Source organism: Tenrec ecaudatus, chromosome 18, assembly GCF_050624435.1.
Source record: "Tenrec ecaudatus isolate mTenEca1 chromosome 18, mTenEca1.hap1, whole genome shotgun sequence".
Taxonomy (NCBI): Eukaryota; Metazoa; Chordata; class Mammalia; order Afrosoricida; family Tenrecidae; genus Tenrec; species Tenrec ecaudatus.
The window spans coordinates 35772510-35787868 of NC_134547.1; the positions used below are offsets into that span (position 1 = coordinate 35772510).

Consider the following 15359-nt stretch of genomic DNA (forward strand, 5'->3'; position numbering starts at 1 on the left):
GGGTGGGCTGGGAGAGAAGGTGAAGTTATCTATCAGTTAAAAAAACCACACTTGACATTACCATTACTCTGATTTCTTAAAAAAAAAATTGAAAGGATGCACTATTATTTGTTTTACGTTGATTTCCATAGGAAACCTGTTCAGCAAGCACAATCTAGCTCCATGTTGCTTCACACTGGAGTGGGACAACACAATGACAGGACAGGCCGCCCCCCCTCCCTCCCGGGGCAAGTCAACCTTCGTGGGATAATTCCTGCTGGAGAAGGTAACAGTGAATAACAGCCCTTGCAGAACAGTCGACAGAGATCTTTAATTGGAAGGTCAGAATTTAAATTTGACATGCACAAAGTAGGATCTTTCCTACCAACCTAAAGCATACCTATACCTCTCAGCGCAAGTAGGTAGTATTCTCAAAAAGTTAACACAGCATTTCAAACGTTGTGATCTTAAAAGGCAGGGGAAGACGTTCTTAGATCACTTTTTTTTTTTCCAGCCACACTTTATCCACAAGAAAGGTCACAACCACAACCTTTCCTTTTTTACATAAACAACTGGAATCAATTGTGAATTAATTATATTAAAGAGTTACATAATAATATGATTTACTAGTAGTAGATCATTAATCAATAATAGTAAAAGGCCAGATTGGTAAAAAATAGGAATCATCTCTTCACCACTGTTGTCAGTAATTTCTTGGCTTGTTGGAGCAGCAGAGTTGAGGATTAAGGACACGTTGGGAATTTCCTTAACCTGTTGGCCGCCGTCACCACATAGAAATGTTTCTTGAAGTAAGAAGAAGAGAGAGAGAGAAAGGGAAAGTATATATTTAGACCAATTGGTTTAAGAAGAAACAGTGAGAGAACTTAAAACAAATTTAGCCAATTTGCTTAAAGCTGATAACCTAAAAGGAAAAACAAGTTTCTAGAATAATTGCAGTAGGAAAGCCATAGGGTTTTCAGGGGCATGTATGGAGTAAATATGAAGCAAAAAGATATGAATCCTTCTGGTTCACAACCAGTGGAACATGAAATGAAATGTGGTTGTGATATACGTATATCACAGAATGAGTGCCATATATATATATATATGTGCCACATATATATAATGAAACCAAATAGCATAGAATAGAGAATAGCAAGGTATGTCATACTCTATTAGGGAAAGAGTTGTTTAATGCTAGTTTCATAAATGCATGTACATAGATTGTGTGTGTGTGTGTGTTCATACTGGCTTCCTAAGTGTTTATTTCCCGTTGAGGATTTGAGTCCCTATTAAACTATTGGAAAAGCTCTTCCCCAGAGGGGCAGTTATTTCTAAGATAGGCTGAAGTCCATACTCCTAAAGAGTTCTGTTGTCAGCAACACTGAAAGGCTTCTAAAGCTTATTACAGCTTTCTCATCCCCATTTCTGAAATGTGGAGGAGTCAGGCCTCAAACTACAAACCATTAGTTCCAAGAGCTTGGCTACTGCTCCCATTGAGAACATAGGCGCAAGAGTCAACTCAGTGCCACTTTATGACACTTTTTTAATACTTTTGTCTGGCATTTTAAAATCAGTTGTGTATTCCCTTGCCAATATGTGTGTGTGTGTGTGTCCTAACCCCTGTACCTGTGATTTGACTCTCTTTGGAACTAGGGGTTCTTTTGTGACAGTAATTAAGTCATGTGAGAATCTGCAGTGACACAAAGGCACAAGGTGGGAAACAGACACCATGTGAAGCTCTTCTGCAAGTTAAGGAAGGTCCCGGGACTCTGGGATTGCCAAGAAGTGATCCTCCCACGAGCCCATGCCCTGATTTGGCTTCTAGCCTCCATAAATGTAAGGCAAGAACTTCTTGCTCTTTAATAACAACTGACGTATGATATTTATGTTATAGCAGCACTAGGTAACAAAGACAGAATTTCCCCCTAAATTATCTTTCTATTTAAAATAAAAATGTATGCCAACATGTAACTTTGATTCTTTCAAAGGACATCCATCCTTATAAGACCATTGATTGCTCTCTTCACTAAAGAGAAAAAAATATACCTTCCATTTTCTTTGAGCCATGTATTTCTGCAGCAATAGCTGGGATTTGAGACAAACTTTGGATTTTGAAGCTTTGGCAGGCAAGTTGTTCAACCACTCGTGCTTCAGACACTGTGTGGCACTCATTCTGCAGCTGTGAAAGCAAACAGCAGTTGAGACTCTTAGTTGGGGCTGCCTTTTTCTGGCCGCCCAAGCTTGTGCGACTGGGCAAGCTGCCTGAGTCAATGGAGCAGATTAATCATTTAGGCAGATTCATGCCACAAACCAAAAAGGGAACAGCTCACGTCTAATGTTCTCCTCCTTAAAGAAAGTCCTCAGCAAAATGTTCCTTGCTTTCTATAGAGGCGTGTATGGCAGTGATGAATCACCACTTCCCAGAAAGGACGGGGAAGCTGGGGCAGAGGGGTAGGAAGGACAGCTGAGACTGCAGGTGCCGCGAAGCAGTAAAGGAATATGACACTAAAAAGGAGTCCGTCTCATGTCTTCTACACAGAATAAGGCTAGCTTCTTTATCGGTGCTAAAACTTTTTTCTTTCACGTAACTTTTCACCATCAGAAGGAAGCAAAACGATGAAAGTCCGGAACTAGGATCTTTCTTAGAACCCAGGCGGGTGGGCCTGATCCCTAAGTCATTTCGTGACTGTTGTCAAGTCAATTCCAAGTCGTGTGAATGTAGAACTGTACTCCCTAGGGCTTTCCACGGCTACAGTCTTTGCAACGGACCCTGGGCTATCCAAGAGTTACACTCAACTGCCAATCTCCACAACTCTGAGACCAGAAAACCTAGATGGTGCCCACCTACCACTACCATCTGCTCTGAAAGGGATTAGTAGGTCCAAGAGAGTGGAACCTAACTCAAAAGTATTCAAAGAAAACAAATCAAAAAACAGGTTTACTGGTCAGCTAGAGATTAGTGGAATCCCTAAGACTATGGCCCTTCCGGTTTGAAACTGAACTCACTCGTTACTCAACTTTCAGCCCAGCCCCAGCCCCGATAGCACTGCTGAAGACGAAGTAGGCCAGGCCTTGATCACCAAGAAAATGATCTCATCTTCATTCCTGTCAATGACATTTACATATCGCAAATCTGGCCCCACGTTTCCCAAAAGAGCCCAAACTCACTGCAACTAAGTCCATGAATCACTCTTACTAGCACTGCCCTGTGGATTTCTGAGGCTGCAAAGCTGTACAGGAGTAGGAAACCTCTTCTTTCTCCCTCCCAGGGCCGCTGGTGGACAAAGCTCACCTTGCAGTTAGTTGCCCAACACCTGTCCCAGGTTCCCACATCAGCCTGTTGTTGTTGTTATTGCTGTTATTATTAGGTACTGTCATACCATCACTCGGTTCCAACCCATAGCGACCCTGTGTGTAACAGAACAAAACACTGCCCTACCCTGCGCCAGCCTCACAATTGTTATTTTTGAGCCCGTTATTGCAGCCGTCATGTCAATACACCTTGTCGATGAGTCTATTAGAATATGATAATTTGGAAATAGGACCATTATATAAATAAGTTCTGTTAGGCAGCTTAGCCTAGGGAATTGGGAAGTCCATTTACGCATGCCCAGGAGAGCCCGCATAGGACAAAGCTGGATTTTCCCCACCAGTGGGCGCAGATGGGCGTTACACCTGGAGCAGCCCACCTGGGCCAGGTGACTGCAATTCAGCCAATGGGATCAACCTAAGGTCGTTCACCATGCCTCCCCCGGGAACCCTTGTAGAGGCAGGGACCGGAAGGGAGAGGGGTCTTGCTTGGGCGATCTGGTCCTCTTCCTGGGAGGAGAGAGATCCTCGCATGACCTGGGGCAGTCTCTGCCAGGCCGCATGGTCAAAGGAATCCTATGGGTGCCGTGTAAAACCTGAAGCTTCTTTTAACTCTCATTAAATTCACTTGGATCACGAGCCCGGCTTCGGCGTGAAATCTTTCTCTTGTGGAGCCAAGGACCGAGGTTGGAATTTAGCCCGGAGAAAGAGACCTTACAGTTCCTGTCTAAAACTCTAAATATGCTCCTCGTTGCTTTTGGGTTGGTTTCCTTGGTCCCTCCTACGACGGTTAGTGTTCCAACGAAGTCGCAGACTAAGAAATCCGGAACAGAACCTCTGCTCCACGGGAGACAAGGACCTTTCATTTCGGCAGTCCTGCCCAGCACCCCCCTCTGCAGACCGAGTGCTCCCAGCGCCCGAGCCGAGGGCCAGGTTTCAGAGACAAGCATTAAGGTCACCTCTTTTCCTTGACCAGCAGCCGGGAAACGAAGTCCTTGGCCTCCTCCGACAGCCCTTCAAAGGCGTCAGAGTCAAAATCCCAGCTGCAATTCACGATGAAATTCATGGTCTCTGCGTCTGTTTCCCCTAGAAACGGGGACAAGCCGCTGAGTCTATGGAGGAGAGAAAGTACTATCAGTGTGCCGAAGCCATGTTGCCCAGCTCGTGCCACAGAACAAAGGAAAAACCTCCAAACCTCCGAGGAGAACTAACCAGAACCAAGCGAGGGCGAAAGCAACGCACACCCATTACATCTCCAGGTGGACAGAATAGCAATGTGGTGGCAGGAAGGGTGTTCAAAGCAGTGGAACGGATAGGAATTTAGAGGTAAGCAGGGCATTACTCAGAATAAGTCCCCACGCACACTCCCATCCACTCCCTGCATCTCAGAAATAGAGATAAATGGGAACTCAACTGAATAGGCCCAGTTACCAGGCACATGCTGATTGAATCTTTTAAATAGCTCACTCCTTCTCTGAGGCAGCCAGACTGGATTAGATACTACCTAGCCTTAGGGGCCTCAGGAAAATTAACGTATTTAAACAGAAAGGTGGGCCATCGAAGTGACTGGCCTTGGCCCTGATCCTCGGTGCCTGATGCGCGCGCGCGCGCGCACACACACACACACACACACACACACACACACACACACACACAGTTCAGGGGCACAGCATAACAGTTAAACACCTGAGGAAGTAGCCAAGAGAAGTCCACAGCTGAGGAGAGGGGGGGATATTTAGCCTGCACACGGATCCCCAGTCAGCCCATCCTCACTCTGCTTCCTTGGCCCATGGGGGGAAAAGGCGAGCAGGACCAAGAGTGACCAGGTTAGGGTGCAACCGTGTCCTGTCCTGCTCATCCTTCAGTACCCTCCAGCGCCCCTGTAGCTGCCAGCACCTCCTGAAGCTTGCTTTAACCACCCAGAAGTGCCACCTGGTAGTAGGAACTGGTACATAAGTACCCCTCAAATTCTTCAGGTGGAACGTGTCTGACAGGATCCTAGAGTTCCTCAGCAGGATCAAACCCCAGAGGCTCACGGTGGCCACTGGCTCAATAACGCACTCTTTTTATTGCCTGCCTTCCCGTTTGTGTCTCACATCTCCACTTCTTAGTGGGTCCTCTGGTATCATCCCCACCTCCCACCCTTGGTGCCACCAAATCAACTACTTGCACTCAAAGTCTTACTGCTTCTGACGGCACCAAAGCTAAGGCAGATGGGAGCGGGTGCCTCGAATACTCACAGCATATAGGTGATGACTCCCACGCTCCACATGTCTGTGGGGAAGGAGACAAACTCATAGTTGACGACTTCTGGGGCCAGGAACTCAGGAGTGCCAAAGTTTACCTTCAGCTTTTCCCGAGGCTTGTATCTGGGGAAGAAAGGTGCAGAGGATCATGGAAATAGGCCCTGGGAGGAGATGCAGGGGCCGGGATTGATTCCTGGTTGGAGGTGGACACTCCCTAGGCTTCCTTCTCAGCCCTACGACCAATGGGATGTCTTGGGAATGATCACACCCTCAGATGCCAAACTTTGCTCAAACATTGGGAAAAAATCAGAAAGCCACAGTTCTCCCCGAAGCATGTGCAATCTGAAAAGGATATAAGATTGATCTATTTCATTTGACATGGGGCCACATGAATGAGCAGAAATAAATGGGTCAGGTGTGGGGAGGATGATTCCATTAAGGTGCCCAATGTCCTTGGGGGCTGATAGTAAGAATTAGATCTTTCTAAGCATGAAGCAGGGTAAAGAAGGAAGTTGAATGAGCAGGAATGGAGTGGGAAAGGGTTAAGAAGGAAGATGACTGAGCAGGGATGGAATGGGAAGGGGTTAAGAAGGAAGATGACAGAGCAGGGATGGAATGGGAAGGGGTTAAGAAGGAAGATGACTGAGCAGGGATGGAATGGGAAAGTGTACTTAAAAATCATCCTGAAAAAAGAGCTTGAGTGACAAGAGCTAAATTTTAAGTTGCCCTATTTTTCAGGCACTTTGCTGAAAATGTAACATACACATGCCATTTTATTTCATCCTCATAATGGCCCTATCAAGTAGTTAAGACTACTGTCTCCAGTTTGCAAACAGGGCAAATAAAACGTGGAATAAAATGAAGATTCGACTACTCTGCCCTACTTGCCTTTAGTCAGGGAGGTAAGTGTTCAAAGCACAGTTTCCTCTTTTGCATTGTGCCCCGGTGGAGGTGGAACGCAGCCTGTGCCCCTTGGGGGAAGGGCAGCAAGGGTTGCCTGATGGTTCATGTTGCAGTGTGCAAGAAGCTCGGGAGTAGGAGAGAGTTCCAGCCTTCCTCTAGCATCCTCTTCTCTCCTGCACTGGCCAACTGACCCCAGGCTCGAGCCAAGGAGTCACACTGAGAGAAATGGGTTTCCCTCAAGAAGAGAAGGTCTGTACTCTATATATCTTGGAAATCGCTGCCCCAGATTGCCACCATAATAAATGACATGACTATTATCAGTGTCGCATCCTGTCATACGTCCATACTCTTTATCATGTGATTCCATAGTTTTCAGTAGAGGTGGGATATATTGCCCATTCATTGAAGGTAGGTTTGGTCATGTGACTGACTTTGGGCCATGTGTGGAGGTGATAGTGGACCAGTTCCAAGGTAGGCCTCAAGAGTGCTCTTTGGTCACAGCCACGAAAGAATGAGAGAGACGCATGGAGCAAAACAGCGCTCACTGACTTGCATCTTGGATCTCAGCCTAGATCAGTGAGTCACTACAAGTGGTTTACTGGAAAATGATACACAGCTTTCTGAGGCAGGGAGCCCTGAATTGTAGCATCTGCTAGGTTGTGCAGAATGAATTCTGATTTCAGCAAGGCTGGTTTCCAGCTACCATATTGCCATCACAGAAGGCGGAGCTGTGAGGAGAACGGCAGTAGCTTGTAAACAATTGTGTTCCTTTCATATAGGCAGAATGACCACAAATAACCTCATGAGCACAGAGTAAAACAAGCACAGGTTGTAAACTCATTAGAAGTCTCTATAATTAATTATTATTAATTATAACGTTTAAAAACTGGCTCACCAAATTCCTTTTCACGAGCCGGCACAAGTCCGGTCTGACTTTACCACAACCCCAGCTGGCTCATAAATGTGTGAATGACCCAAGACGATTGTTGAAGACAAACGGGTGCATAAGCAAACGTGGTGAAGAAAGCTGATGGTGCCCAGCTGTCAAAAGATATAGCATCTGGGGTCTTGAAGGCTTGAAGGTAAACAAGTGGCCATCTAGCTCAGAAGCAACAAAGCCCACATGGAAGAAGCACACCAGCCTCTGTGACCATGAGGTGTCGAAGGGATCGGGTATTAGGCATCAAAGAACAAAAAAATGATATCATTGTAAATGAGGGGAAGGGCAGAGTGGAGACCCAAAGCCCATCTGTAGGTAATGAGACACTCTCTTACAGAAGGGTCACAGGGATGAGATGAGCCAGTCAGCATACAGTGTAGCAACAATGAAACACAACTTTCCTCTAATTCTTAAATGCTTCCTGCCCCCACCCATTTCCTAATCCCAATTCTACCTCATAAATTCGGCTAGACCAGAGGATGTACACTGGTACAGATAGGAACTGGAAACAGCGAGTCTAGGACAGATGATCCCTTCAGGACCAGTGGTGAGAGTGGTGAGATCAGAGGGTGAAGGGAGGGTCGGGTGGAAAGAGGGAACTGATTATAAGGATCTACATAAAAGCTCCTCCCTAGGGGACGGAGAGCAGAAAAGTAGATGAAGGGATACGTTGGGCAGTGTAAGATATGACAAAATAATAACAATTTATAAATTATCAAGGGTTCATGAGGGAAGGGGGAGCAGGGAGTGAGGGGGGGATGAGGAGCTGATACCAAGGATGTAAGTGGAGAGCAAATATTTTGAGAATGATGAGGACAATGAATGTACAAATATGTTTGACACAATTGACGTATGTATGGATGGTGATAAGAGTTGTATGAGACCCCAATATAATGATTTTAAAAAACACACACAAATGTGTGAATGAAAAGAAATAATTGTTGTTTTCAGCAACTAAGTGTCAGAATGGTTTGTTATATGGCAATATTGTGTCAATAGCTGTGGTGAAGTGAAATTACTCAGTGTGGCTCTGTAATCCAGTCTTTGTAACTCCCACCAGTTGATTGGGTGGGACCAGGCAAAGAGGATGTGTGAAACTCTAATAGAGGGAATCGGCCAGTTTTGCCATTCGATTAGGCATAAAATGCACCGTTTCAGTATCAAGAAGAGAGAATCTCATGACCAGCAGGAAAAGAAAAACCAGGAGTGAAGTGTGCCAAGGTTGAGGCAAAGGAGCTACAAATTGTACAGGCGCGTGCCATCTTATTGCAGCCGCAGCAGCAGGCTTCCGCCCACAGAATGAGGGAAGCTGAGTGTATTGGGACAGGAGGCTGACTTACAGAGCGGGGTGCACTGCTGGCATTTGTGGGCACAAAGAGTTTTGTTGCGCTTGCCTGAGCCGCGCAGAGGCCCAGGGACCATGTGGCTGAGAGGCCGAGGACCAGAGAGACAAGCCTGCCAGCAAGGCGGAGAAGCACTGGGGACAAAAGAACTGTATCCTTAACATTTTGTAACCTATTAACTTCCCAGTCAGCCCCATAACCATGAGTATTGTGAGTTCAAAATGGCCATTGCAACAGATTACCAAACCCAATAGAGAAGTAGAGTGCTGCGGGAAGGCTGTTTGGTATCAGAATATGGTAAAAGAAGTTGGAGGGTGGAGGCATGTCTGCCTTCTGCATCATAGGACGCATCCTTGGGCAGATGTAGATTCGGATCCTTCTCCATTAGGTAGCCCAACATGGCTTGCATGCCAGGTTTTCTTTTTTGTTTGTTTGTTTTCTTTTTGGGGGGTGGGGGGGATCCTTTCAGTGTTCAATGCCTAACTTACATTCACTCCAACACTGTGCCAAACTGTTCCCTGTGACCCCTCCCCAAGACTTCGAACACAGGTCCTCTGTGTCCCTTCCTTCTTGCTTCAGAAGGTTTGGAGTGGACATGCTTGCCTTTCCAAAGGATGTGGTAGAATGGGCTTGGTTTTCAATCTGCTATTAACAAAAGACTTTCCATCCTGTCCTCCTACGAAGTCTGCTTAGATTCACTTAGATTCACTTAGATTCACTTAGATTCACATCCAGCCTGGTGTAACCCTAATCCCTCTTGATAGATATCATGGCCTCTGGGGGACTTACATATGCACTCCCCACTGAATCTACCTTCAGTTGTGCACTTTCTAATTATCTCAGCACATTCTAATAGCCTTACCCAGAAATACAGCTTTATATTCTGTACAAACACTTAATTACTTGATAATCTAGAATATGCTTTCTCAAACTGCACACCCCCATAGATCCTTCCTCTTGGGAGGAGTCAGTCCCTAGAAAGCATATCAATTTGTCAAAAATCAACTGACAAGAGCTAATTCATTACCTGACCCTTTTGCTGAATGACCACTTGACCAGATCATTGAAGATCTTTTCAAAGTTTGCCTTTCATGTCACAGGTGTTCCGTTGGACTAGCCAGCCAAGTTCCTTGGCTGAAGTTTTCCAGGGATTGTGTTTGATTCTTGCACTTCGCCAGTGTGCATCTTTAAACACAGTGCCCTTTCTTTATTTTCTTGGCCTTTCCCCTCCACTCTGGTCCTTCCAGCTAAATCATCATCTTCAATGCCCTTGAACAGTTTAAGAAATTCGTTAACAGTTTCTGATGGGTTGGCCATTCTGCTTAAGGCTCACTAATCGATTGGGTAGATTGACTTAGTCTTTTACACCTTCCTGCCAGGTGAGACAGTAGTCTGATCTTCTGAGCCCAACTGTGTGTGTTCAGGTTGACTAGAGAAACAAGTTCATAGACACTCATATGTGTGTACGAGAGTTTTAGATCAGAGAGTAATTGTACTTTAAGAGAATATCCTAGCCCAGTCCAGATCAAGTTCATAAGCCCAATATTAGGCCACAGGTCTGATACCAAGCTATACATTCCTCTTCAGACTCATGTCGCCATGCAATGATGCCAAATGCAGGAAGATCACAGGCCAGAGGGTGGAAAATATTAGGGATCCAGTGGCGGTGGAAGCATCTTAGCACTGGCAGGGGTCTCCACGTGGCTCTATCAGATCCCAGGCTGTAGAGTAGTTCCATGTGTCTTGTCAACAGGAATATCTTGCAGAGAGTGTCTGTCTATCCCACCTCCAGTGAGCTATTTATCTCCTTAGCACCTCCAATCAGGTCATCAAGTCGCAACCCGATTGACAGGCTAAACTCCACCCCTTCACTCTTAATGGTCTCAAGTTGACAACAGATAATGTCACGACCACACTAACATTCTGGTCTCTTCATTGATGCCTTCACGTTCTCTGCCTTCACACTTCCAGCTCCATCTGCCCAGTTACAGTAACTATGCACACTTTTTTTGCCCCTATAACTCACTTACTGGTACTGCCTATCCTCCAAGCAATGTGGCTCTCAGTGGAGCATGAGAAATGAATGTACATGTCTCTTCCCAACTTGACATTCAGTGACATCATGTGGTAGCTTGAAAATATTGACCATCACACCACTCTCTGCAAGTAATAAAAACCCTTTCCTTTTCCCCCCTTCCAGCTGCTCAGAGAAGTCACCCCGACTCTAGGAGCCTACAGTGTCATTTCTTTCTCTTAATTCCGTGTCTCGCTATAAATACTCATTCTGCACCTGGACGTGCACTGTATTCACCACTGCATGCATACTCAATGAGGGTGAATCACCCAGATTTACCAGGCATTATTTGGAGATTGATCCTTGGGGGCTAAAAAATAGGTAAAACAATGGCTTTTAGCTCTGCAAAGGTCCATCATGTATTAACAGATGCCCAGTATTCCTATGCATTAAATTGCATGGAGAAGGGGAACAGCAATTAAGAAAAGAAAAATGTTTTCAAAGGCTCCTTGAGAGCGGGGAATGTAGCATGGGGGAGTGATCATGGAAAAGGTTGAGAATCACCGCTCTCATAAGACACACAAGTGTATAAAATGCATCTCAATTTTATAAGGCATCATTTGGAAAACCATTAAGTAATATTTGTAATCATTTTATTAGGGGATCATACAACTCTTATGACAATCCACCCATACATCAATTGTGTCAAGCACATTCATACAGATGTTGCCATCATCATTCTCAAAACACCTGTTTTCTACTTGAGCCCTTGGTATCAGCTCCTCATTTTTCTCCTCCCTCCCCTCCCCCCTGAGCCCTTGATGATTTATAAATTATTATTATCTTGTCATATCTTACACCATCCGACATCTCCCTCACCCACTTCTCTGCTGTCCGTCCCCCGGGGAGGAGGTTATATGTAGACCTTGTAATCTGTTCCCCCTTTCTCCCTCACTTTCCCTCCACCCTCCTGATATCGCCCCTCTCACCACTGGTCCTGAGCGATTCATCTGTCCTGGATTCCCTGTGTTTCCAGTTCCTATCTGTGCCAGTGTACATCCTGTGGTCCAGCCAGATTTGTAAGGTAGAGCTGGGATCACGATAGTGGTGGGGAGGAAGCATTCAAGAACTAGAGGAAAATTGTATATTTCATCGTCATTAAGCAATATTTTATATAGATTGAAAACTTGTGAAGTGTTAGGAGTGGAGAAGTGTTCTTTTGGTTAGGAAGTACAGTGCACTGAGGGTACAATGGAATGGTATGAACTTGATTCTGTTGTTATGGTAGTGACCTCAGTACTTGGCTTCCCAGCTGAGATAGTTAGGCTTCATGGTAACTTGGTTGGCATAAAGGATTCGGAGTGGGTTGGCAGTAGAGGCTTCTCCCGTGATTTATAGTGTAATCAACTCCGTGCTGTACCTGATGAGGCCAGCACAGCAGTTGTAAGATGATTAGGAAGGAGTGCAGCCTCCTTACTCAGGCCACTCAGGGGTGTGGTCTACTCCTACTTAAGCAGACTCTGTGGGAAGACTTGTATCTTTTTCTTAATTGATTGGGATTAATACATAAATCATTCCATAGTTCAATCACATACAGCAGAATTGTACATTTGCTACAATCCCTTGACGTCACCACCCCTTCACCCCACCACCTCCTGTGAGTCCCTCTCCCCTCAAGCCCCTTATTCCACTTGCTGACTCCATAGGTTCACCAGTTCTGGTTTCCATACTCCCAAAATAAAAACACATATACCACAACTTCAAGAGTTATCCCCTAACATAAATAACCCAAAAGCAGACAAAACAATACAACCTAAAAATACATAAGATTTTGGAAAGCAGATCAGGTCTAGCATGCATCCTAGGGGGGATCTGATGACAATTTAAATAGTTCAAGTCATCCTTCTTTCTGCCTTTGACCTATACTCAACTCTCAACTCACTACTGCACTCCAGTCAGTGGCCACTTTCCTCCTGTCCCTCAATGGTGGAGAAGAAGAGTTCACTGGAGGTTTAGTTCCTGTATAGTTCCACCAGTGGATCTTGGGCTCCACTGTCATCCATAGCTTTCTGCAAACCAGGTTCTTAGATTTTAGGCTCTGATCCTAACCCCTCCCTTCAACTTCAGATTAACATGCTTCATAATCCTTAGGTGACTAATGATGGTGTGTTTCTTCCACGTGGAATTAGTTGACATCTCACTTAGATGACTGCTTGTTTGGAGACAAACCTTTAAGACCCCAGATGCTATTGATAGCCGGGCACCATCTAATTTCTTCACATTTTGCAATAACACCCGTCTCTTCCATGTTTCCTTCCTGGAGGCGAGTATCAAGCAGGGCCATGATATAAGAACTAATTGTTCTTAAGTTGGGGCTGGGATTTAGTGTGAGCCCCCAAACCATTCTTGAATCTATGTTTGTTTGTTTGGTCTTTCAATTTATTCTTACTTGGGAGTTAACCCATATATCATGTCATTGCATCATTGAATCTCATCAGGCAGAATTGCACCATTGTTCCATAATCAGTTCCCAAACATTCTCTTTCTTCCTGGGTACCTTGACGTCCTCTCCCTTTTATTGCCCCCACTCCCTTGTACCCCCACCCCACTCCCCTTGTTCTACTTGCTATCCCTATAGGTTCATCAATCCTAGGTTTCATTTACCGAAAAACTGAAAAACTTATTTCTCAACTCTAAGAGGGTAATCCCCCGCTCCATAACACCTCTGCGATATACCCTTATATGAACCAAAAAAGCCCCAAATACATCAGAATGATGGTCACAGGCTTGCCAGAATAATCCATATCTTAATACAACACATATGGCATTGTTGTAGCAAGACCTTATTTGTCTGCCTACCGATAGCTCTCCAAAATTGGCACAGCTGTCTTCTGCTTCCTCAGACACCTTGTATTTTCTGGCTTAAATTCTCAAGGTGTAGGTGCATCTGAAGTCGACTTGTATCTTCTTGATCTATCTTTCTACTTGACATAGCCCAAGCTAACCCGCCATTCATCATGTCGGGCATTAAAAATACAGTTCTCGCCCCCTGTAAACAGACAACATTCACCATACCTATTGGTGAGGGCGAGCTAGACGTACTGTGATGATCAGTGGCATTCTATTTTGGCTTTGAATCCCACCTTGGAAGGGCAGGTGTGTGGAGGACAGAGGATAAGCTCAGGCATGCAGTTCCGCCTCCATAGCAACAAGGCTGCTGTGGAGGATGGAGGAGAGGATCCTATAAGGATCACAGCATGCCAAAAAAATTATTTTTTGTTTGTGAAAGAATACTTTAGGAAGAGTTGAAAATTCGGTGTGACGACCTACCAAAAAAGAGGACGCTTCATAAACACATTGGTCTTGATGGACATACAGTTCTCCAAGATGGGCATGCGACTGCTGCCATACCTATGGATCTAAAGCCCCTGCAGGTTTGAGGGAGCCCTCCCAATGCCGAGGGCCTCCTACTGCCACTGCTAAGAACCCACACCACCAGGGGGTTCCCCTGGGCACGGGTCCCCTGCGCAAGGGCACAATGCTCACTATGTATAAGCACACGTGACTGGACAGGTCTACACAATGCATTTAAAGGACTTTAAGTGTAATTGTGTTTTACATGCAATGTTTTTAAACTGAAGCTTGAAAGCCTGTGCCCCTCATCGGATGAGCCTTAGCACTGCCTTATGCCTACATGTACTGTAATTACATCACCATTTTACGAAGATCCGACCAACTCCGAGTGGATCCAGAACACCTATTCACAGCACCACTCAACACCATCACTGACATGTTTTCCTACTTAATTCAGTCATTTCCTGGAGGGTAGAGGTGGTATCAGATGCATCACCTAGGCCAACGCATGTGGCCCCCAGAGACCTTCTAGAAGGTCTGGGAAGTGCATAGAATCCAATACCCACCTTTCTACTTAACTAGGTGACCAGAAGTAGAACTAATTCCATATTTCCCAGAGCACAAAGGCACCCCCTGCCTGTCTGTACAATTGAAAGCTACAAGTCTCTGAGTGGGATTGTTTACCTGGATTAGTCTCCAAAGCACAGAATTGACAGAGTCAGGGGTAACCATGGCCAAGGGAAGCAGAAATAGGCCTCAGGGGATTTGGTTAATGTGTCAAAGAAAACCACCCTTACCTTCTGGCCAGCCCAAAGTCAATGATCTTAATTTGGTGTCCTGTTTGATTGACGCACAGTATGTTCTCTGGCTGGGAAAGAAAGGGACGATGGGTCAGCACAACCAACAGCTAGGAAGTCTGCATTCCCATACTTACTTGCCAACAGACCTGTTGCCCAGGTTCCCCGGAGAATGGATGGCTGAAGGAAGCCCTGCGGGGTCAGACAGATAGTGGCAATGAACGACATGGGCTGGCTGGGGCCATCTGAGTGGTGTGGACTGTGGAGGACTCAGTGTCAAGGGGAAGCCGGTGCTCATTTCTAGCTGTGGGTCACCAGGCAGAAAGGCAGGCCCAGTTGCCAGAGCTGCTCATTCCGCAAGAGAAGCCAGACAGCCAGATTTGTGTCTGCAAAGGCCATGCTCTTAAATGGAGGTGGCAACGTGAAGTTTAAGCACAGGTTCACAGTGTGAGGGGGAGGTGCAGGATGGCA

The 15359-nt window shown here is 45.6% G+C and overlaps 1 protein-coding gene across 2 annotated transcripts in view; it reads right to left on the reverse strand.

Moving 5' to 3' along the window:
* The window catches only part of MYLK3 (myosin light chain kinase 3), a 47005-nt gene continuing 31646 nt past the window's right edge, over positions 1-15359 (reverse strand). For both annotated transcript variants that reach the window (XM_075537306.1, XM_075537305.1), the window contains exons 9-13: positions 14889-14959; positions 5532-5660; positions 4251-4403; positions 2029-2161; positions 1-782 (exon numbers count right to left, since the gene is read on the reverse strand). In XM_075537306.1, coding sequence (XP_075393421.1) covers positions 723-782; positions 2029-2161; positions 4251-4403; positions 5532-5660; positions 14889-14959 — 546 coding nt within the window. In that variant the 3' untranslated portion in view covers positions 1-722. The remainder of the gene's footprint in view (positions 783-2028; positions 2162-4250; positions 4404-5531; positions 5661-14888; positions 14960-15359) is intronic.